The following is a 23,012-nucleotide window of genomic DNA, read 5'->3' as shown; positions in this document are numbered from 1 at the left end:
TTGTCACAGGTATGCCAGCTGGAAGGAGTGAGCTGACATCTGAGGACCCTAGGCGCAGAAACTTGTCGCCATCACTCAACCTCTAGAAGCGTCTGGGAAAACTACAAAACTCCCGTGTTGCTTTTCGCTTAGGCGGAGGCAGGGGAGCCCCACTGGGCGCCAGCAAGGACCTAAACGCGGCGACCCAGGTCCTCCCCGCCTCCATTTTCCATCTTCCATTCATACGCCCATCAGCGAAGTACTGAGGAGCAGAGCGAAGGGACACGCCACGGTACGGGAGCTGCGTCCTGCCCTCTCTCGGGAGAGGCTCCGGCGAGCCCTCCCCCGGCGCCCGCCTCCCGCGGCGGCGCCCACCGCCTCGGTGAAGTCCCGGCGCGCCGTCTGCGCAGTTCCTGCCGCCGGGCCGCGAACTAGGGCCCGCAACGCGGCCCAGCCTTCTCCGCCCTCCTCGCCGTGACGAATCGGCGCCCGGCTGGGACCGGATCCAAACTGAAAGACTTCTGAGGAAACCGAGGAGCCTGAAAAAAAAATCCTTGGCGCACTAAGCCTGGCCGCGTGCTTCCTGGAAGGGCTGCTCGTCTGAAGAGAGCCGGCCGAGGCCTGCAGAAAATTCCCGGAGCGTGTGGAAAGTGCGAGCGCGGAAGCTCCGGCGCGAGGGGCGGGGCGAGCGCGGGACAAAGGGAAGCGAAGCCGGAGCGGCGGGCGCCTTCTCGGCCCGCGGGTGAGTGTTTCCCAGTGGGCCCAACCCGGTCGGGGAGGGTGGCGAGCTGTGGTGTCTCGGCTTGGCGGGACCCCGAGTTCCCGTGGGGTGCTGGGGTTCGGCCTCGCCTGCAAGGCGGGAGCTAGAGCGGGTGCGGCCTCCGAGGCCTAGCGGCGGCGGGGCAGCCCCATCCGGGACAGCCTCCTCGGAGCCGCCACTAGTCCCTTTACGCTGGACTCGCGACGCCGGCCGAGCACCAATGCACAATCCCCCTGCGGGGGAGTTTCCAGAAAAGCTCGCCCCCCGCCAGCCACAAACTCAAGGGAAAGGACTTCGGGAAGCCCTCTGGGCAAGGCCAGCGGGGATCCTCACCCACCAGGAAGATGGTCTTCCCCCTCCCCCTTTATTTTTATTTTTAGTATTTATTTGGTTCAAGCAGCGACCTAAAAACTCCCAGGGTGGCCTGGAGCGAAGTGTGAGACGGCGTGGGTTGGGTTTAAACCCACCTCTGCCAGATCTGGGCCTATGTATGTATGGCCTTACACACTTAAATCGCCCCGAGACTGATTTCTTTGTAAAATGGGGACAGCCGTACGCATCTGGTAGGGTCGTTGTGACTAGTGAGCAAGACCGTGTCATAAGCCTGACCCGTAAGGTAATTAATCCAGCAAATACCGAGTCCCGTGCCAGGCACTATGGTTACATCCACTCACTACTAGAGTTTATCTTGTTACCCCGGGAGAGCAATCCTTTGTAAGTGTTAGCAGTGAAGTGTAAGGTACCAGGGACCCCTGTCACAGTTTCTCTCCGGGCTCCCCACAGCAAGGCCTACTGGGTGTTGATGGAAGGAAAAGAGAGATGGGTTGAAAACAATTAGCTATTTCCACATCAGAAACAATTACCCTGATGATTTGAGGCACTTCCTTAAAATGAAAAGTAGAAGGAGAAAAAAGTGTATTCACCATCTTTCTAAAAATTCCATCTCTTTATGCATTAACATTTGTGGTCTATGTGGAGTAAGGAGCAAGCTCAGATATGTCCATGTTTTGAGCTGATCATACTAAAACCATATTTATGAAGAGTTGAGCTACGTTTGAGTAATACAATAATAAATTAGACCATCCCTCCTGTCTTGCAAGACAGAACCTAGCTGCATTCACATGTTGTGTGAGGAAAAAGGCCGCTGAACTTTGTAAGCCATGTAGGGATACAGAGACGATACAGTTAATTCTGTCCAGATAATTTATCAAGAAATCACCTAAGATAATTTCTGAAATGGGCTGGAAAGGAACAAGTGTCCTATAAGTAGCCTCAGAAAATTGTTCCAGCTCTTATGAAACTATTTACCAACAAAAGAGAGTGTAAAGTTTGTTATCACACCGAGTTATCTTTCACACTGCCTCCGGGGATAAAAGACATTGCTCTGCTTCAATAAAAGATGCCCCCTAAGTAAGGCAGAGCTTCTGATCAGGGGTTATGTGTCAGTATCTGGTAGGCCTTGTTGGGGTCACCCTGATAATACATCACATTCTATTGTCATTATTTTTTTTTATCAGTCTTAAGTAATCGTTTGCATGGCATCAGCAAAATGTTTTCCATACAAGACGCTGCTCTCAGTATCATAAGCAAAAACCTAAAAATCCATCTCTAATATATAACTCTAAATTTCCCAGTAATTTATTTTCATCATTTAATTCTGATCAATCAAATGACTGTAAGAACTAGTTTAAAATATGCAAAAGGCTTGATTATTAGCAGTTAACAATGAAGTAATTATGCTCAGAAATACCAAACTACCCTATTCTTTAGGAAAACATTCTCTTATGCTTGCTGAGTTTTGATTCTCTTTTTTTTTCTTTTTTTTCTTTTTTTTTATTTTAGTGTCTCAGATTCATTCTTAAGGAACTGAGAACTTAATCTTCCAAAATGTCAAGTAAGTTTCAATTTTTATATTTATCAATCTGTGTTAATACGAGACTAATGCCCTAGCAAATGGGAATTCCAAAATACTCTCATTTTTTTTTTCTTCAAAACAGGACCATTGGTAGTTTTGTTGCATAGTATTATATCTCAGTTGTTTACAAGAAGTTATTTATTTTCTTTCAAACAGAAAGACCATCTTATGCCCCACCTCCCACCCCAGCTCCTGCAACAGTAAGTTTTAATTTTCTTGTTAATGTAATAGCCAAGTCTGGCCTTGATACAAAAACCCAGATGTCTTCCACTGACAGTCACTCAATCATCACAGCCACAGGATAGACAATTCAGCTAAAAATCAGTACTTCCTACTAAATAAAATAACTCCTTTCATCCCACCTTGAACCAACCCAACATTTAAAAATACATACTGTGAGCTCCCAGCCCCTGTGCTCTTTTTTCCTAAGCGGAAATCCGTGAAACACTCCTTTCTTGCCCTTTTTTCCCTGGTGAAGGGTCTTTCAGTTGATACTGAGTAAATGCTTGTTCTGGCATTATTCTTTTTTGTTGCCTTTAAACCTAACCTTCAGCCGGTTACATTTTCCTCCCACTGTAAGGGCTGGGGTGCTCAGTGGCAGAGCACTCACCTAGCATGTGCAAGGCCCTAGGCTGGAACCCCAGCAACACACATTTTTTAATTAAACTTTCTTGTCTGTATATAAAGATTTCACATTAAATAAAGTTTCTTATTCTAAGGATAACTACACTCATAAATCTTATTTTAAAGCTGCTCAGGTCAGGGTCTCCTTACCCATGGGTCAGATCTTGCTACTGAATTTGGCTCTATTTGGTTTGCCAAATAGATCTGATCTGTCTAAAGGTGCCTAATGGGTGTGAACTGTTTTTACCCAGCAAGCTCTTGCCCAGCTTGAACAGCTTGTAAAATAATTGTCCAATCTACAATTCCAATTTAGCAGCAGACTGTACTGGCCTTGTTGAAATGCTGAAATGGCTTTCTTACCATTTTAAAACAACAACAAAAAGACCACTTAACAAACTCATATCCTACAAAATTTGAATCAGGATTATTTTGATTTATTTTGTTTTGTTTTGAGACAGGGTCTTTATGTAGCCTAGGCTGGCTTCCAAATGGTGATCCTTCTACCTCGGCCTCCCAAATGCTGGGATTATCAGCATGCCCAGCCCAAAATTAATTCTTTAATATCTGCTAGCTCTTCTTTCCATACCCTCTACCAACTAATTTCAGGCTAGTCTACTTTTATTACTAATGAGTTCCTTGCCTTTTGTTTTCTCTGCTAGGTAACTAGTCTGATTTACTAACTCATAGGTGAATGTTTTAGTTACATTTATCAACAATTTGTTTTTCCTTAGATGCTCCTTTTAAAAAGCCTATCATACATTCTTAATTTCACTTCATGTAATACAGTCTGTAAGGTTGCTTCCAGTAGACTGTAAAGTTGTGTGCTTCATTATTTTTCTTTCTTAAAGAACATTTCTTACCCCCATCTCCATCACATTCCACTCATGGTTGTGTGCAGGTTTAGTTGAGCCATTAAAAGTCTCACCTCAAAAACAGAAGCAGGCCCCTCAACTTTAGAATGGTGTAAATGCAATATATTAGTTTCGTTTTTTTCAAATTCCCCTATTTCCTTATATTATTCTGTAATCAGTGTTCGGAGGTATCATTTTTATATAAATACTACCTCCAGGAGTGTCTAGTGAACAAACTTGCTATTATTTTTTAAATAAAAATATTTTTAAAATCCAAGATCCTCTTCTGAGTTTTCATACGAAGAAAGAGGTCCTTTTTTAACACTCATCATAATTTCACATTTATACACAAAATCCAGAAACTAGGGATTGTAATACCCAGCAGAATGGATATGAAATGAGTTAGTCTTTCTCTTTTTTAAATGTCATTGCTTTTACCACCATTATCACCACCCACCCCTTCCACTGCCACCGCTCAAATGAACCACTCCCTGTGGAACACGCCCTTCTCTGTGCCTTTACAATTTCATCTGTGTTTTGCTACTTAAATATGCTTAATTTGCGTCTTTCCTAACTATATGGGCTATAAACTGACCACTTTGTTTTCCTCTAAAAAGTATCACATGTGCTGCCTGCTTGAATGTCTTTGGATACTAAGGATATATGCAAGGGCATGTTTTAGGAAATGGCATTTATTTTGAAACAACTAAGTTTAGCTGGGATGTGTCAAGTGTACTTTTGTTGAATTGAGGAGAGTTATGTTAATTGCATGTAAAAATGGCATTGCTATCACTTGTTATGACTGAGTGTCACTAAGTCAACTACACTTTTGGTCTCTTCTTTACCACATTCTTTTTATGCATTTTGCCTTGGTTTTATGAACACTGGATGTCATTGTATTAACCACAAGGCCACAATTACCTAAGAACCCATTTGTGATTATATCAGCATGTAATTCACAAAAATCAAGAGTTTTGTTGCTGCAGTGAGCAGTTGTATTTGGAAAGGCTGAGAGACTTCAGGAAATCAGATGAAAAAGAAAGTTCAAGTCTGTCAACTAAAAAAGTAGTTCCCATTAAAATTAAATACATAAACTCTTCATGATTACCTATGGAAGATGGATCAAAGAAGAGATGGAAGAGAAAGTCTATGAAAGAATGACTTGGTTAAAGATCAGATAGGACCCCAGTATGAAATCTATGCATTTCTTACAAGTCCTTGTTTTGAAATCATGCATGTGACATCCATTGAATCCAGCATATGTTCTATCCTATTGACAATTCCTGGCTTCCTGATTTCAGTCTCTTTTCATTTGTCACATATAAAATTATTTAAAACTGTCTTGGAAAAGCAGATCCATTTCTCGTTTTGTTTTTAGTAAATGAGTGCACTGGTGGCATCCACATAACTGTCAAATAAATCATGTTTTGTTTGCATGTAGTGTTTTCAGACTTTAAAGTTTATCATACTTGAAACTTTCCTATCTCAGACATCACAGATTACTAAGTTATCTCCTACTGTCGACCATGAAATAGTTCTAGATGTTTGCATTGCAGTGTGATGCTTTCCTCAGAACAAGACACAACTACTCGGTCTCACACGCATCCCTAACCCTAACCCACCAAGGAAAAGTAGGAACGAGAAGAAACATGCATACATGCATGCACATGCATACTTGCAGACTAGTTTCTCAGTGGAAAAAAAAAAACAGTAACAAAAACCAATTACAACACATCATTGCTTGTTTAAATTCAGGTTGCTTTTGCATGCCATATGCAGATCATTTTTCATTTCTGTGTTTCCCTCGTTTGAGCTCATTTCTCATTCGTGTTTTTGTCTCATTTGTTTCCATCAGCAAATGCCCAGCACACCAGGGTTTGTGGGATACAATCCATACAGTCATCTCGCCTACAACAACTACAGGCTGGGAGGGAACCCGGGCACCAACAGCCGGGTCACGGTAGGAGAATCAACTATTACAGCCTCCGGCAAACAACTGGAATTGACCAGAAATGCCTCCAGAGCTAGGTCCTTTTGAATCAGAAGCACAGCCATTTAAAAAAATTTAACCTGACTTTTCAACTATTTTGTACAGTCTTACACTGAAAAAAAAAAAGTGCAGTCTGGATATGTACCTGGAAGAAAAGAAATCCCATTCTACTTGGTGATCAGTAGGGATAAAGCCTTGGACCCTTAATGCTCATACTATATATGTAAACAAATGTAGAATGCTTTTGGTTAAAATACTTTATAACATGAAGAGTATCTTTCATTGTTGAAGGTAATTGGCGTTATCTCAAGGACATAGTTTCTTAAGGAATGTTAGGACTTTGAAGGCCTGACTTTGTCTGGACTAGAAAGCTTTTGGCATACCTGCCTTTCAACCTTCTACTCTTAGTTGTTTGTCTTTTGGATTTAGTGACATATCTGAGACTCATTTCTTTCCAGCTTAATACAGAAAAAGATTTTACTATCATCTCAAGGAATTTTGGAATAAAACTTGAATAGAATTAATTCTAGGCATTAGATAAGTATAGCTTTCCAATCTGTTGTAGACAGATGATTCTTAAAACTTAGGGAATTTCATTTCAGTGATTCAACTAAGATAGTCAAAATTGGATAATATACTTCAAAGCTTTTATTTTAAAATTATCTTAAACTCAAAGGAAATTAAGGTAATAAATCCAAAAGTCAAATACCTCCATTAGAATGTGGTATTGGTGAGAATATATACAACACAGATGGCTGTAAACTTTTTAGTATCTGGTTTTCATTTTCTGTAATCATAAAAAAGCCCTCTCACCCTGTAGTAAAGCTAGAGCTGAAAACTCGTCACTCTCAAACTGTGTGTCTGTCCTGGTAAGCATATTGCTTAGCTGGATAGGTTTTGTTTGTCTAATTTTTCATTGTTTCTGCATAATTTGTACTTCATAAGCATATCAAGTTTTATGTGCCATACATATTTCACAGTATTTGAAAAAGGTTCTGACAAAATGGTTTTTATGTGTGCACACAGTGTGTGCAGCAATACATGTTTTTCCCTGGTCTAAATGTATCGTTTCCCAGGTGGAATGAGAGGCAAGGTCATCAGATGATGAAGAGCATTATAGTTCACACAGTAAGCACAGTTAGTTTGGGATCTTGTGTGTTAATGCAGAAATGTATTTATGGGTAGTGAGTTAAGAACGTGGTTCTGAATAGCTCTATATGGTTAAAGCTCTTAGTGGCCATGTTAGTAGAGCAGGAGTAACCATGTGATCCTAGAATAACTTAGTTTGGGGTTTGTATAAATAGCCAGCTCTTTGTACGTAGTTGTGAGACTTCTCTGTTGACACAAAGTTAGATCATACAGTGGAAACTAGAAAAAAGGAGAAAGACACTCCTTGTCTGGGCCTAGGTAGGGGAACAGAAGAACTCAGAAAATTGAGCTCTAGCTTCAATATAGGGGCGAGGTTAGGCTAAGAAGTTTGGTGTTTCCGTTCTTTGTAGTTGTTTTCTTGTATTCTTGTCCTTTTGTCCTATTATCATCAGACTTGAAGACTGCTCAAACTGCTAGAGACCCAGAGGTTTGCATTCTCTTTTATCCTTACTGTTTGGAGACGAACTTGGCTTATAATAGCTGTTTGTAGAGAATGACCCCAATGGTGCACTACCTCGTGGGGAGTTTTTGGAAATAAAAGTAGCCACAGTGATTTGGTGGAATAATTCTGTGTAACCCTAAGCAAGAGCTTTGTTCCATGTGGGTAGTTTTACTTAGGTACCAGATTGAGACCTTTGGAGGACTTAGGACAGCTTTGAGTGTAACCCAGGCCTGATCACTCCGCTCAGGTGATGATAGTTCATGTTCTCTGATACACAGGTTTGTAAACAGACTGAGACAAAATGTTAAAGGAAGCCTACTTCTTGCTAGTAGAAATCCTTTCTCCAGAAGAAAATTCATAAATAAGACCTTACCAGAGAAGCAGCTAAGAATTGAGAAAGAAACAATGAAATAAAACCCTTTTGTGCTGTCTGAGATGAGTCAGCCCCAAGATGGTGGACTTTATCATAGACTGCCTAGGACCTAACTCTCAGAACAGTTAACAAGCTTAATATTTGCTTAAGACAGAATTTGGATAGATGGAGAAGCAGTGCTGCGGGTGGGTGTCCTCATCAACAAAGGAAAGATCCTCATCGACAAAGCAAAGTTGAACTCTCCAAAATCTTGTTCCTGGGAAAGAGCCAATTGTTTCTGGTTGAGTCTTAACAAGAAAGGATTAAACAAGGTGCTCAGTGAGGGCAGAGAAGTGCTTGAGGCAGTTAGAAAGATGTCAGAGATGTTAAGCAGATTGGTCATGTGTGGTGATAAAGATCCTCAGACCAATGGAATGTATTCTTAGGGAATGGGAGAACATTGTTTTGTGTTGTTTTGTTTGTTTTTTATTTGTAAACTGATAGTGTAATAATAATATGAATTCAGTATTATCTGGGTACATTTCTTTGGGAAAGGGGGTGAATTAGCAAATCTATTAATGTTCTAAAATATTCTTTGGAACATATGAGCAATTATGACTAAACTTTGTTTTTTAAGTGTTTTAATTTATATTTAAAGCTTTAAAAGTACACGTTAAAATTTTTAACTGTTAACAATATTTTGGCACCTTCAAATATTGGCACAACTTTTTTTTTGGAACCCACTTTGTATTCCAAAAGTTTGTATGGGCTCTGGATTGAAAATGTTTTCTAATTATTTCCTGTGTTGAGAAGCAAGCTTTGTAAGGTTACCGATGACTCTGACTCCTGTGAACTGTGGTGCCTGCTTCCCTGGGTGGCTGCTCTAGCCACTGTGACAGTTTCTGCCTCCAGGTCTCATCCCATTCCATTGCCCACTGCTGCCTAAGACCAGATCTGTCTTCGAGTCACTGCAGCAATGATTTGCCAGTGTGTGTTTTGCTAATTAGAATCCCATTCTTGCAAAGAGGTTCAGAACCAGACTCCCCTAGTGATGTCAGACCAGGTGGGATAGCTCCTCCGTCAGAGCACTGATAAACAAGGAGATAGAAAAGCTGAGAACCAGTTGCCCTTGGAGTAGCAGCTTTAAACGGGGCTTCTGCCAGAAGTCGCCTGGCTCCTCAGATGCAGGAGCTAGCACTTAACCCTCTTGGTGCTTCCCTCTGTCCTTTCTCTCTCACCAACCTCCTCACTACCTTTCTGAAGACAATTTTAGTCCCCTTTCTTGTATTTTTCCTTTTCCATGTGGCCTGCCTTTCCTTGTCCTTGTAGCTTTTCCACAAAAACAACTTTGAGGACTGGGCCTCAAAAGTAACATAGCAAGGCTGGGACAGGAGTCCCAGTGCCCAGTGCTTAAGTCAGTTCTTTATTTCTGTGGCCATAGGATTGAAGACAAGAAAAGTATGACTTGAGTTCACATAACTTGACCCCTGTAAGAAGATACGCCCTATAACTGCAAAAGTAGAAGACAGAAAACTATGATACTAAAAATTTAACAGGCATAAATCTCTTATTTCTAAAGGAAATTTTTTTCTTTTCCTTTTTTTTTTATTTGCTAGATTTCTTGTTAGCTCCTATCTCTTATTGGTGATTTTTTTTTTAACCTGGGAGATGGTCTTTGTGCTGTTTGTATGAGAGTGCATTCCTGACATGATAACAAGATCCCCTGTAGACAGTATGTGTATGGTAAGTGCTAAGAGCTCAGAGTCTACAGATAAACCAGTGTTGACTATATGTGTAATGGTACTAAGCAAAATAAAAGGATACCAGGTAATGTCCTAAATGTGAGTTGTTTGCCATATAACTTCCATTTTCAGTGTATGGATTATTATATAATATTTTATTCTTGCAGGCAGCTTGTCAAAACAGTGGCAATAAACTGCTAAGTAAGACATTAAATATCATGTGTTTAAAGTCATTTTCTTCTGATATAAACATTTCTGAATTTGCAGTGATATCTATTTTCTTTGGAGGAAATATAAGAATCTTATATCCATGGACGAGTAGAAGAAAGGCGCATTAGAACTTTTAAGGGACTTTCTTTTCAGGTGGCAGTGAGCTCCTTGCGGTTGAATAATGAATGTATTTTACTCTTTTACAGGCGTCTTCTGGCATTACGATTCCAAAGCCTCCAAAGCCACCAGATAAGCCGCTGATGCCCTACATGAGGTACAGCAGAAAGGTGGGTGCCAGAGCTCTGCCTACTGGCCTTACATGCAATTTCAGGCTGGCTTGACATCTTCTTTATACATATTTGAGGGAAGAATTTAAAAACTTGTACTTTTTTAAGTAGTTCGTTCTCATTTCAGAATTCCAGAACTCAGGAGCATGGTTAAATTAACTGCTAAAATCTTTTTAAACAGATTAGTCTACAGCCATGAAAGTGATATCTTTTTGAGAATATTGAAAGACATGAGAAGAATGTTAAGTAGAAAGGAGAGTATAAGACTCTGTATATTGATACCTTATGGTGGCGCAAGCCTTTAATCCCAGCACTTGGGAGGCAGAGGCAAGCGGATTTCTGAGTTTGAGGCCAGCCTGGTCTACAGAGTGAGTTCCAGGACAGCCAGGGCTACACAGAGAAACCCTGTCTCGAAAAACCAAGTAAGAGGAAGGAGGAAAAGGAGGAGAGAGAGCCCTTAGGTTCAATTCCAAGAGTATCAAATGAATTAATAAGTATAGAAAAATATTGGTTATAATTATTATATATATGTTTGATAGTATGACAAAAAATTAACTACCTCTAAATTCACTTGAACAGTTAGAGACATAGAGTTAATTGTTCATTTAATTCGCTACGAGTGTGAACAGTGATTAGTGATGTCCTTAGCTTAATCAGTTTAAAGTATTTATGAGAAAATGACAGTGGTGAGTGAGATCCAGTAAAGAGGAAAATGAGGTAAGCCAGCTGTTGGCACGAAGCAGGCTGATTGCTGCATATGAGTTTGATACTGTCTTCTTTGCTTGTTTGTATTTAAACGTTTCCATAGTAGAGTATTTTTAAAGGACTATCTACTTAGGCACTAATATTGAATTTTCAACTATTAACTTTTTAAGGTCTGGGACCAAGTAAAGGCTTCCAACCCTGACCTGAAGTTGTGGGAGATTGGCAAGATTATTGGTGGCATGTGGCGAGATCTCACTGATGAAGAGAAGCAAGAATATTTAAACGAATACGAAGCAGAAAAGGTAGGAGGACTGCCTTGGCTTATAATTTATAAAAGAAGCAAAGAATGACCAGACGACTGAGCTGCACTGAAGTGTTGTCCACCAAGTTCCACTCACCTGAGTGGCACGTTCTGAGTTCAGAAAGAGAGGTGGCTGTCCCGACACCGTTTTTTTTATCTTTGCCCTCTGACGTTCAGATGAACAGTGCAGGTGCCCATGGTGGCCTGTACAGTAGAATGTACATTATAAAACCAACCCCCTTTGCATTTCAGATAGAGTACAATGAGTCTATGAAGGCCTACCATAATTCCCCTGCATACCTTGCCTATATTAACGCAAAAAGTCGTGCGGAAGCTGCATTAGAGGAAGAAAGTCGACAGAGACAGTCTCGCATGGAGAAAGGAGAACCTTACATGAGCATTCAGCCTGCTGAGGATCCAGATGGTAAGGTTGAAAGTGGGCCTTTGTGTATGTATTCTCTCTGAATTAGAAAAGAAATCCTAGTTCAAGGCTTTTATTCTTTTAAATGGAAAAGCATAACTTTAAATCTTTTTAATAATAAGATTTTTGTGTAATAATAGGATTTTTACAGGGTTTCTCTCTATAGCCCTCGCTGTCCTGGAACTCAACTCTGCAGACCAGGCTGGCCTCGAACTCAGAAATCCAACTGCCTCTGCCTCCCAAGTGCTGGGATTAAAGGTGTGCGCCACCACTGCCTGGCAATAAGATTTTTGTGTGTGACTTTCCCATGAAAAAAATATTCCTTACAGGGTGGAAAATTATTAAAGAAAAAAAGCTGTATTTATTACTTTTCAAAGTCTTTATACTCAGAATAAAGGATTTGTTTGATTTTTCAACACAAGGTCTCATTGTGTTTCCCAAGATTACCTGATTCTCCAGTCTCAGCTTCTAAATTCTGGGATAAATTTTTGTTGACACACCCTGTCTTAGTTAGGGTTTGTATTCCTGCACAAAACATCATGACCAAGAAGTTAGTTGGAGAGGAAAGGGTTTATTCAGCTTACACTTCTTCTACATTGCTGATCTTACCAAAGGAAGTCAGGACAGGAACTCTCACAGGGTAGGAACTTGGAAGCAGGAGCGGATGCAGAAGCCATAGAGGAATGCTGCTTACTGGCTTGCTCTGTAGATTGACCTTGAAGGCAGAGATCTGCATGACTGTCTCCTGTAATGCTGGATCAGCATGTGTACCAACATGCTTGGATCTAAATTTAGCTGGATGGGATCTTACCCCCAAATCCCTTAATCTCTTATCTCCTAGAACATGGGATTCAGCTCCATTTTACTTCCTGGTGTCCCTTTAATACCTGAACCATATATTTTATATTTTTCTTTTCTAAGCTTGCTACCCTTGTTCAAATCGCTCTTTTTGAGACTTCCTTTGTCAGTGCAATTAATATAAGTCTCTTTACCTTAGACTCAGGCAGACTCTTCAGGCAAGGGCCAAAAGCAGCCACATTCTTCACCAAAATACCACAAAAAGTCTCTAGGCCTCATACTGAAATTCTTCTCCACTAACCCTCTCAGGCCAGGTCAGCACAGCTCAAATCACTCTCAGCAACAAAGTCTCCCCTATTCCTACTAGGATGGCCCATTAAGCCCTACTTAAAGCATTCTAATGCTTTCTAAATCTGAAGGATATCTGGTATGTAGCTTTTGTGAAAGGGTTGTTCAGCATACAAATGTGGGTCATACACCACATGTCTAGAAGGACTTGAGAGATGGAAATGTACAGAAAACCAAGAGACAGAGGCCTCATCTGTGATGGCAGCATCCACTGGCTTCTTAGAGAACTGTCAGAAGGTCCACAAAACTAACCTTGATTCACACAAGATAGGGCTTTTTAAATGATTCTTTAGCAGCATGCAAGCCTCTGTATGTAGCAGAGTTTCTTTTCTAAAGTGTGGTCCCTACACCTGTCAGAAATGCTAAAAGGTTTAGGTCGGGGCTGGAGAGATGGCTCAGCAGTTAAGAACACCAATTGCTCTTTCAGAGTTCCTGAGTTCAATTCTCAGAAACCACGAGGTGGCTCACAACCATCTATCTATAATGAGATCTGATGCCCTCTTCTGGCATGCAGGTGTACATGCAGATAGAGCATTCATACATAAAACGAATCATTTTTTAAAAGGGTGATTAGGTGGTTCAGAGACAAACTTTGTTTTGATTTATATTAGAAGGAAAACACTTGCTTTATTTAATGAGTTAGTGTAAAGAAAACTATTAAGTACTAATTCAGGTTACTACCATGTATATGGGGGTGACGGCAAGATAAAGGAAATACTCTGGGGTTACTAGACGTAAGCGTCCATGCTGGGTGTGGTGGTACACACTTGTCATCTCAGCACAAGACCAACCTTGATTCGCACAAGATAGTGAGGGCTTTTAAAATGACTCTTGAGAAACTAAGGCAGAAAGGAAGGCTACTTTGAGTTCAGAGCCAGCCTGGGCTACATGAAATTTTGTCTCAAAAAGATCTCACACCTTGGAGCTCTAGAGCTCTTGCCATGTGAGCACAAGGACTTCAGTTCACATCTCCAGGACCCATGTTAATTGCGTGGCTTGGCACATCCCCATAACACCAGCACTGGGAGCTGAAATAAGCAGATTCTGGCACTCCATGGGCAGCTAACCTAGCCAAAATGGTGAGCTTCCAGGTCAGTGAGAGGTGGTGTTTTAAAGCGATAAAGCAAAAAGAGATAGAGAAGACACTTCTCTTCTGGACTCCACTACAGGTATGTGTGCATACCTGTAGACCAGATGCATGCATCACATCAAAAAAATAACCCCCACACATAAAAAAATATAAGCAAAATGTGTGCTATATGTACCTAAGTTTAGATGGCACCTTTACACATTAATAACAGCCATGTACATATAAACTGGCAAAATTAAAAATAAGTTTAGAATCAAATATCTGTGAGTGTGTAGTGTGTGTGTTGGTGTTGGGATAAGGTTGGGCCTGGTGTATGCACTGTACTTCCCTGTCCAGGAACGTATGGAAGGTAGAGGTGATATCCAGATGGTTCCTATAGTGCTTCTCTGCACTATTTTGAGACAGAGTCTCTCTCAATGAACTTGCTGTTTTAGTTAGAATGACCATTGAGCCTCTAGAATCTGTCACACCCATCTTTTACTTGGATGCTGGCTTGGATCCAAATTTAGATCCTCATGTTTGCCTGGCAAACACTTTATCTCCCAGCCTTTAAATCAAGTTGTGTTTTTTCTATAAGATTAGTTTGGGTCTTTACCATTTTTTAATGTGATGAAACAAAAACTACCTGGAAAACACTAAATATTACTAGAGAAGATGGTGATAAGTTAATTCTGCAAATGGATATTTTTATTAATTTTACCAACCATTGTAAAAATACCTCCCAGTTACAGTGTAGCATATATCAAGTGCCTTTGATAATTACCGAGAGAATGGAACATTTGGCAGAATTTCAAGTTCTGCCATCACATGCACGAATCCCAGGACTAAAGAGGTATGAGCATATGTTGTTTGTGGTTGAACCAAATATCAGACACACATCATACCTTAATACAGTGTCTCAACCTTCCTGATGCTGCAAGCCTTTAATACAGTGCCTCATGGTGTAGTGACCCCCAACCATAAAATTACTTTTGTACCTACTTTATAACTGTAATTTTGCTGCTATTATGAATTGTAATGTAAATATCTAATATGTCATATATCCAGGATTGTTTAATTCTTCAAAGGGGTCGAGACCCACAGGTTGAGAACCACTGCCTTAGTAGCTTTATGAGAACAGCACTGGGTGGGTTGTGTCTTCCGTCTCTGCATGGTTCTTACTGTAGCCTGCTCAGATGCCCCTGATGTTAGGCAAGCCCCCCTGCTAGGGCACTGAGGACCACACTTTTAAGTGACTGCTTGTTAACGTTGTTATGATAAGTGATCGCCTAACTTCCAGGACATTTCCTTCATTCCAGATTATGATGATGGCTTTTCAATGAAGCATACAGCCACTGCCCGTTTCCAGAGAAACCACCGCCTCATCAGTGAGATCCTCAGTGAGAGTGTGGTACCTGATGTGCGGTCAGTTGTCACAACAGCTAGAATGCAGGTCCTCAAGCGACAGGTCCAATCTTTAATGGTTCATCAGGTAAGTTCAGAAACCATTCATTATAATAGAAGGAGTCTATGTCACACATCCCAGGTCTGATGTTGCAGTAATTCTCCAACCCAAATATGCCCCAGCAATGAAAACAATATGAATACAAGCTGTGCGCCTAGATTGGGCAGATCAACCACTACACTACCATCTTCCCCGTCTATGAGAACCCTTAGAATTTGTGGCTTCTCCAGGCCGCACTTCTCTGCTTTCCTTCCAACTCCTCCCACCACCTCCTCCTCTGAGGTCCTCTCTCTTTCCCACTCCTCCTCCTCTCTCTCAACTTTCAGCTCCACCTTCCCTTTATCTGCTCTAGCCTTTATTTTACAAATTAAGAAAGTTTACAGGAAATCTGAGAATGCAGTTAGCATCAAATTACAAGGAGCCCCTGAGCTATCCACGACTGTGTGGACTCTGCTACATATAAGTAGACCTGTGAAGTAACACACCTAGGCGTGGTTTGAGAAAGGCTGAAAAGAAGGGAGCATTCAGGAAGCTTAAGTTTGTCAGTGAACACTGTAATAGAACATTGTGTGGCAAATATATCTGTTAAGAGATGGATGCAAACTGAAGAATTTAAGGGCCCCTATCAGCCTTTGCTGCATTATTATAAAATGTTTTCCCCCAAATTTATTCATTAACATCTAATTAATCACAGCCATTCCTCTATGTTACATTTTTAAAATCATAGCTAAATTTAATTTTTTAATGCAAAATTAGTGGGCTGGAGAGATGGCTCAGTGGTATTCTGCTCTTCCAGAGGTCCTGAGTTCAGTTCCCAGCACCCATGTGAGGTGATTCACAACCATCTATAATCCAGGGCATTGAGTGCCCTCTTCTGGCCTCTATGGGCACTTGCATTGGTGAACATACCCCCAAACATGTACACACAATTAAAAATGTAAAATTATATTTGAAAGTATTGACTATTTTTAAAATGGCATGCTTTCTGCACTTTACATCTGCTTTAGAAAAAACTTATAACTATACATATCTGGTCTGACACCTTACAGCGGAAACTAGAAGCCGAGCTCCTTCAGATAGAGGAACGACACCAGGAAAAGAAGAGGAAGTTCCTGGAAAGCACAGACTCCTTCAACAATGAACTTAAAAGGGTATCCATCCATTCACCCACTACCTTTATCATGTGCCAGTTGTATTTTTCTTAAAGTAATGTTTCTATTGAGTGTTGGTCACTTTGAAAGAATACTAACATGACAGCATACAGTCTACTATCTTTATAATAAATTAGCAGTGTCTTGTAGTATACATATAAAGACTAGGCCCACAGGTGATAGAACCCTCCAGTGCTTTGTTTAAAATGTTTGTAGTTGTGAATTATTTTCACTCTATTATAATTTATTCATAGATGTCTTCATAAGATGTAGTTCAGTTACATTTTGTGTCAAATCTCAGCTGGGCAGGTGGCACACACCTTTAATCCCAAGCAGGGGAAGCAGAATTCAACTTGAAGGCCAGCCTGGTCTACATAGTAAGTTCCAAGACTACATAGAGAGACTATCTCAAGAAAGCAAAACAAGCCACAAAATAAGTGACTAAATAAATAAGTAAATCACAAGTTTGGTAGCTGAAGTGTGAATGGGGAGTCCTAAGGCTAGCTGAGTCCTGGGAGCTGCTCTAGCAGCCCTTGCCCCTGTGTGTCAGATGGCTACTAGATCAGCTTTTTTTGTCCTGTAGTTTCAGGACAAACCATTGCTTTCTTTTTCTTCCTCATATAAATATCATTACATAAATAAGCCAGGGTCTAAGGGTCTAAGAAAGAAACGTTGCTGAGAGCTCACTGATGTGTTCTTCACAATTAGTTATGTGGTCTGAAGGTGGAAGTAGACATGGAGAAGATTGCAGCAGAGATCGCGCAGGCAGAGGAACAGGCCCGGAAAAGGCAGGAGGAGAGGGAGAAGGAGGCGGCAGAGCAGGCTGAGCGCAGTCAGAGCAGCATCGCCCCTGAGGAAGAGCAAGTGGCGAACAAAGGCGAGGAGAAGAAGGAGGAGGAGAACATCCCTATGGAGACAGGTAACCGCCTCCTCGACCCCAGGAGGAAGCCGGCCATCCTTCCTGGATTGGAGACAGGTAACCGCCTCCTCGACCCCCAGGAGGAAGCCGGCCATCCTTCCTGGATGCCTTTCAGCAGCCGGCACTCTTGAGTCAGTCTTACTCTTTCTCCATAGTAGACTCACTGCTACTGTTGCTGGCTCCACAGTATAGCATAGTGGTTGATGTCAGTCTTTGCTGCCTGAACTGCTGTAGTAAAATGGGGGAGGGGGGGCCTGGAGACAGCTGTGGAGGGTCTTGCCTGTCGTTGACACTGACTTTACTGAGCTTTCTGTCTCATCTCATTTGAACAACTTACCTGCCTCTATGAGTGCATTCTGCTGCTGGGTTTGATATAGAGATTAACAGGCAATAATATTTCAACCTTTATGGGTACTATTTACCTAAGATGTATGATCGGCCTCAAGATTTGTTGTCTTTGTCCCAAGATGGCATTGGGCAAAGTAAAAGCAGTAAGCCAAGTCCTACCTCCATAATTCTGTAAGAAAAGTTTGACTGGAAGATGGCCACACTCATTTGTTCCCATACTGCATGTGGCAGCTTTGAGGGGACAGCAGTGTGTATGTGCATGAATGTATACATGTATTCATGCACATATACACACATGTGTACGTGTGCGCATAATACATATCTATACCTGTATGTGTGTAGTTTGGGACTCGAGGCAGACTTCCTGGCCAACAAAGCCTAAAGTGATGACTGTCTAAGCTCACCTGTTGGTAACCCACCAGCCTCACCCTAACACAATGGTTTGGTTTTCCTGAATAAAGGCATTCCTCATGGTTTGGGATTGTTTTTGTTTTTTGTGTTTTTGTTTGCTTGTTTGTTTTTAAGAAAAGAAAGATAAAACTTACATCAAATACTGATGAACTTGGTTATTCTTGGAGTTTTCTAGATCACCTTGCCTTTCGGCACTATTGACCCTGCCTAGTGTTAAACAGGAGTAAGCCTAAGGTAGTTAGGGGACATTAGCAACTGATGGTAAAAGGGACATGGGCAACTCTCACTGTACTCAAACAGTAACTCATGACAATGTTTAATGAAACATCAGTATCTCTACCAGGCATTTATACAACATTTAACTCAGCAGGTTATCTTTTCAGACAGTCTGGTTTTAATCATCATTGTCTGGGCCTCTTTCTGGTTTTGTGAACCTGGTTTTGGGGTTTTTTGTTTTTGGGGGTTTTATTTAACCATAAGTTTAGGGCTGAAAGCACATTTTTTTTGGCTACAGCAGATGCTTGCAAATCAAAGTGTAGTTCTTTGCTCGTCTCACAGCCAGACCATCTTCTCGGTCCTGAGTCTGTTTGCCCCAGATGGGACCTGTCTCCTCTGACAGCATCTGGGTGTTTAGGAAAAGGAAGAGGAAAGGGAACTGAAGGAATGGAGATGTCAGAATCTTACATTCAGCTTCCCAAGGAAGTGGCCCAGCACAACTTTAAACAGAGCGTCTCAGCCTCTTTCTGTGCCTTCATTTTGTGTATTTTAGGCAGGATCTTGCTGTACTATGTGGCCTAGGCCGGCCTCAGACTCCTGAGGGCAATCTTAACCCAGCCTCTTTTAATGTTACATTAAACCAACTCTCCAAAAAAATATTTCAATGTTACCAGTATTTTTTAAATTATTAACATTTTAGGCTAGACAGCTTAGTAGATGAGACCTGAGCTCATATGTGAAAAATAGGCATGGTAGTACATGCCCATGATCCAGTACTGGGGAGATACAGATGGGCAGCTCCCCAGGGCTCATTGGCCTGCCAGCTTAGCCTACCTGGTCACTTCCAGGTCAGTGAGAGGCCCTGTCCCAAAAAACGTGGACAGTTATATTGAGGAACAGAACACCCGAACACACACAAGACTATGTCTTACATTCTTTTGTCGTAGAAAATCTTTGAAATCCAGTGTGTAATTTACATACTTCAGGTTTTTTGTAGATTATTTATTTTTATTTTATGTACATTGGTGATTTGACTACATGTATGTCTGTGTGAGGGTGTTAGTCTGGATCCCCTGGAACAGGAGTTACAGATAGTTGTGAGCTGCCATGTGGGTGCTGGAAACTGAACCCGGGTCCTATGGAAGAGTAGCCAGCGCTCTTAACCACTGAGCCATCTCTCCAGCCCCTTTCATATACTTCCTAATTTCAGAAGCTCAGTTCTCACCACGAAAGTGTTTGGTATGTATTTAAATTTCATAATACTATAGGTAAAAATGTAGATTTTTGTACCCTGAGTTGTCTCAAATATTCGTCAATATTCTTGAGTCATACTGGTTCATTTCAGGTGCCTCTCCATGTGTGGCTAGTTGCTGTCATATCAGACAGATCATCTTATGCCATCAGAATAGTTAGAGTGAATGTTTTTCTTGGAACTGATGGAGGTAAATGTGTGGTTACAGAGGAGACACACCTTGAAGACGCAGCAGAGAGCCAGCAGAATGGTGACGAAAGCACGTCTACTCCCGAGGACAAGGAGAGTGGGCAGGAGGGGGTTGACAGCATGGAGGTGGAAGGGACCAGTGACAGTAACACCGGCTCAGAGAGCAACAGCGCCACAGTGGAAGAGCCGCCCACAGACCCAGTGCCAGAAGAGGAGAAGAAGGAGTAATTGTTGCCTTGTTTTATGTGACCTAAAACTTTTTTAAATGAAAAAAAAAATGTGTTTTTTTGGTTTTAATGGTGTTATGTGGTCTGTGTATTAATTATTTCCTTTTCCGTTGATACCGTAAAGGTCTTTGAACTCTCAGCATCATAGCCTGTTGCCAGCCGCTCACTTTTCTTAGCTCTCAACTTCTGAAACCTCAGAACTGAGATTAATCAAAAAGACACCCATCTCTTTTTGAGAACTACCTTGGATGCTGCAGAGTCTACTCTTACAAATGCCTTCCTTCAGCTCACTTGGGTGCTCATCAAAGCCATAGCTTTAAACCCTCCCAGCCCGTCTCCAGCTTCCCGAGTCTCCTGGCTTGTGTACTTACACAGAGTACCCTCTTGAAAACATGTGGATGTCTGTTCACTCACCCTTTTTATTAATGATGTCAGACATCAAGAGTTCTCTTACAGGGTAGGATGTATCCTGAAACTGGCAAGACACAGATCAGATGGTACAGAGATGTCTGGCGGAGGCGGGGAGGGGAGCACTTACTGCTGTGGACTCCTCGTTAGATGGCAGCTGCACCTGAACATCTGTAGTGCTTCTTAGTGTAGTTGATATGGGATGTGTTCTGGGAAATTCATCCTTATTGTATAGGGAAGAAGAAATTCTTTTTTACCAGATTGGTTTTCCAAAGACATGATAGACAGCAGTGCTTAAGGAATGGAATATTCTTATAATGGACTACAGACTTCAAAGTGATTGGCCCACTCCAAAAGGAAAGCAGAAATTCCGTTCATCCACTTCACAGTGATGAAAACCTCCAGGCTCGAGATCCCATAGTGTGTGTGCTCCATAAAATCTAGAGTAGATTTTTACTGAATAGTGGTATATATGATGGTATGTTTCTTAAAGGTCCAAACATAATAAAGAAATTAAGACAAAGGTCTCTGTTTTTATTGCACTGTAATTTTTATTGTACTGTAGAAGATAAAACAGACATAATTTGGGCCCTATAATACAGGAACATCATGAAATGACCCACAGTCATAAGATTGTCACTCATAGGAACCTTGCCTCATAAACTGTAAGATTAAGAGGACTGTGAAGAAATCTCTTAAGTAGTGTGCAAGAAGTGTGGCTGTTGAGTGAATACAGCCTGTGCATGTCTCGTGTCAGACAAATTGGATGGCCACAGAATCCTGGAAGGTGAGGTGGGGCCAAAAAAATCTGCCAAATAAGAGCAGACGACTTTTGAGGGCTTGGGTTCTTACAGTGCCATCAGTTGCCAAGAGCACAGAAGCAGCCCCTGCCTCTACTGAGGACAGCTCTGAGAAAGGAAGCCTAGAGCAAGGCTGCCCACTCAGGACACTACTATCACCAGCACAAAAGGGAGCTATTTGAGATGAGACCAACCTCAATGGGGAAAGATTGAGTTGATGGTTTCAGTTAGACTCATGCGCGTAGACACCAATACGTGAAATGGCTCTTAGTTCAAGAGTACAAAGGATAGCAGATCTGACAGCCCGCACCTCACAGGCTTGGACAAGTTACTGAGACTATTTTAAGTATAACACACACTGGAATATCTTAAGACTCTCTACTCTCATATCTGTTTTATTTATGAGTGCATAAAATTTGTAGGTCTACATCTTATTAAGTTCTAGGAAAACCAAAAGGGGAATTCACAATCATGCGATTTTGTAGAAATGTCAAATTCTGCAACTTGCCTAGACAACCTACAAGCCTTTCTCTAAATGACTCTGAGCTGATAAGAATAGTCAGGTGTGTGAGAGAGACTGGTCCCATCACACAGACATTCGGGCTGAGAAATGCCTGTTGCTCAGAATTTCTACTGTACCTCTTGGATGTTTAGGTACAAAGGCTTTCTGTAAAATTATGGCTGCCTATGTTACTGAATGTGGCAACACACTGTACTGAATTGTGGGGCAGGTCAGAAAGGAAAGAACACAATTGACACTTGCCAAGAAGACTTAGGCTGACAGAGTAGACAGCCTTTTCCAACATGGCTGTGTTATGAAGACAGCAATGAAGCAGGCTTAAGCCCTGGAGTATGTGGCCTTGTGGGACCTCACTCCTTCACCCAGACGTCTATTTTCTAGGAACTTCAACACTTTAGCTTTGTTACATTAATGACTTCCTGTCTCTCACCCTTGATAGTTTATAAGACTGTCAGTGCCCCACAGGAACCACCCTGTGATCTCATTTGGGTTTCTTAGCATACTTTTGAAGAAACTAGCTTCAAAACCTAGAATTTTCTATATGACTACTGTAAAAATGATGAAGTATGACTCTGAGAAGCCCACACACGTGCTCTCCGGTGTTTGTTTTCTTTCTGAACATCTCTGACTGGCTTATAAAATATAAATTAAGATACCTTTAATACAAGGCTGGAGAGGCAGCTCAGTAGTTAAGAAGACTGGCTATTCTAGAAGATCCATGTTAGATTCCTTCTCTAACTCCAGCTTCAGGGGATCCAGTGGCCTCTCCTGGCCCCTGAGGGCACCATGCACACAGGTGGTCCACAGACATATGCAGGTAAAACACTCAAGTAAAATAATGTAAAAAGATATGTCTTATAAGCCCTGAGGCTGCTTCATACTATCTAGTCCTGAAATTATTTTCTATGGCCAAGCCAATGATCTCAAGTTTCTGAAAGATAAGAGAACACAGGCTTCAAGATGGCAGCATAGAGCTGTGTCTGTCTCCCTATTCACGGACTTGACAGTAGTAATCATTTGTAGCCCAGTTGTATAGCTAGATAGGCTTGTATGCATGCACCTCATAGTGTTTGCTTGACAAAAATCACCCAATGATGCTGGGCAGTGGTGGCTCACGCCTTTAATCCCAGCATTTGGGAGGCAGAGGCAGGTGGATTTCTGAG

The 23,012-nt window shown here is 41.5% G+C and overlaps 1 protein-coding gene across 8 annotated transcripts; it reads left to right on the top strand.

Moving 5' to 3' along the window:
• On the top strand, positions 1-21,052 carry Smarce1 (SWI/SNF related, matrix associated, actin dependent regulator of chromatin, subfamily e, member 1). 8 transcript variants are annotated; one of them, XM_031351279.1, is made up of 11 exons: positions 1-721; positions 2,582-2,633; positions 2,811-2,854; positions 5,985-6,089; positions 10,221-10,301; positions 11,177-11,308; positions 11,560-11,731; positions 15,263-15,435; positions 16,458-16,559; positions 17,283-17,535; positions 19,914-21,052. In XM_031351279.1, the coding sequence occupies exons 2-11, from the start codon at positions 2,627-2,629 to the stop codon at positions 20,120-20,122; spliced, it is 1,278 nt and encodes a 425-aa protein (XP_031207139.1). In that variant the 5' UTR covers positions 1-721; positions 2,582-2,626; the 3' UTR covers positions 20,123-21,052. The 8 variants fall into 8 exon arrangements, with proteins under 8 accessions (XP_031207139.1, XP_031207138.1, XP_031207141.1 ...); XM_031351278.1 differs by having other exon boundaries at positions 9-721; positions 17,268-17,535; XM_031351280.1 differs by having other exon boundaries at positions 16-721; positions 17,268-17,478.
• The last annotated feature ends 1,960 nt before the right edge of the window (positions 21,053-23,012 follow it).

Source organism: Mastomys coucha, unplaced genomic scaffold (genome assembly GCF_008632895.1).
Source record: "Mastomys coucha isolate ucsf_1 unplaced genomic scaffold, UCSF_Mcou_1 pScaffold5, whole genome shotgun sequence".
NCBI lineage: Eukaryota > Metazoa > Chordata > Mammalia > Rodentia > Muridae > Mastomys > Mastomys coucha.
Note: the sequence above shows the minus strand (reverse complement) of the source record. Positions and strands in the feature narration are given on the sequence as shown.

Coding starts and splice junctions, on each gene's coding strand:
- Smarce1 (XM_031351278.1), top strand. Junction 11,309..11,559: donor ACGAATACGAAGCAGAAAAG/GTAGGAGGACTG, acceptor TTTGCATTTCAG/ATAGAGTACAATGAGTCTAT. Junction 15,436..16,457: donor AATCTTTAATGGTTCATCAG/GTAAGTTCAGAA, acceptor GACACCTTACAG/CGGAAACTAGAAGCCGAGCT.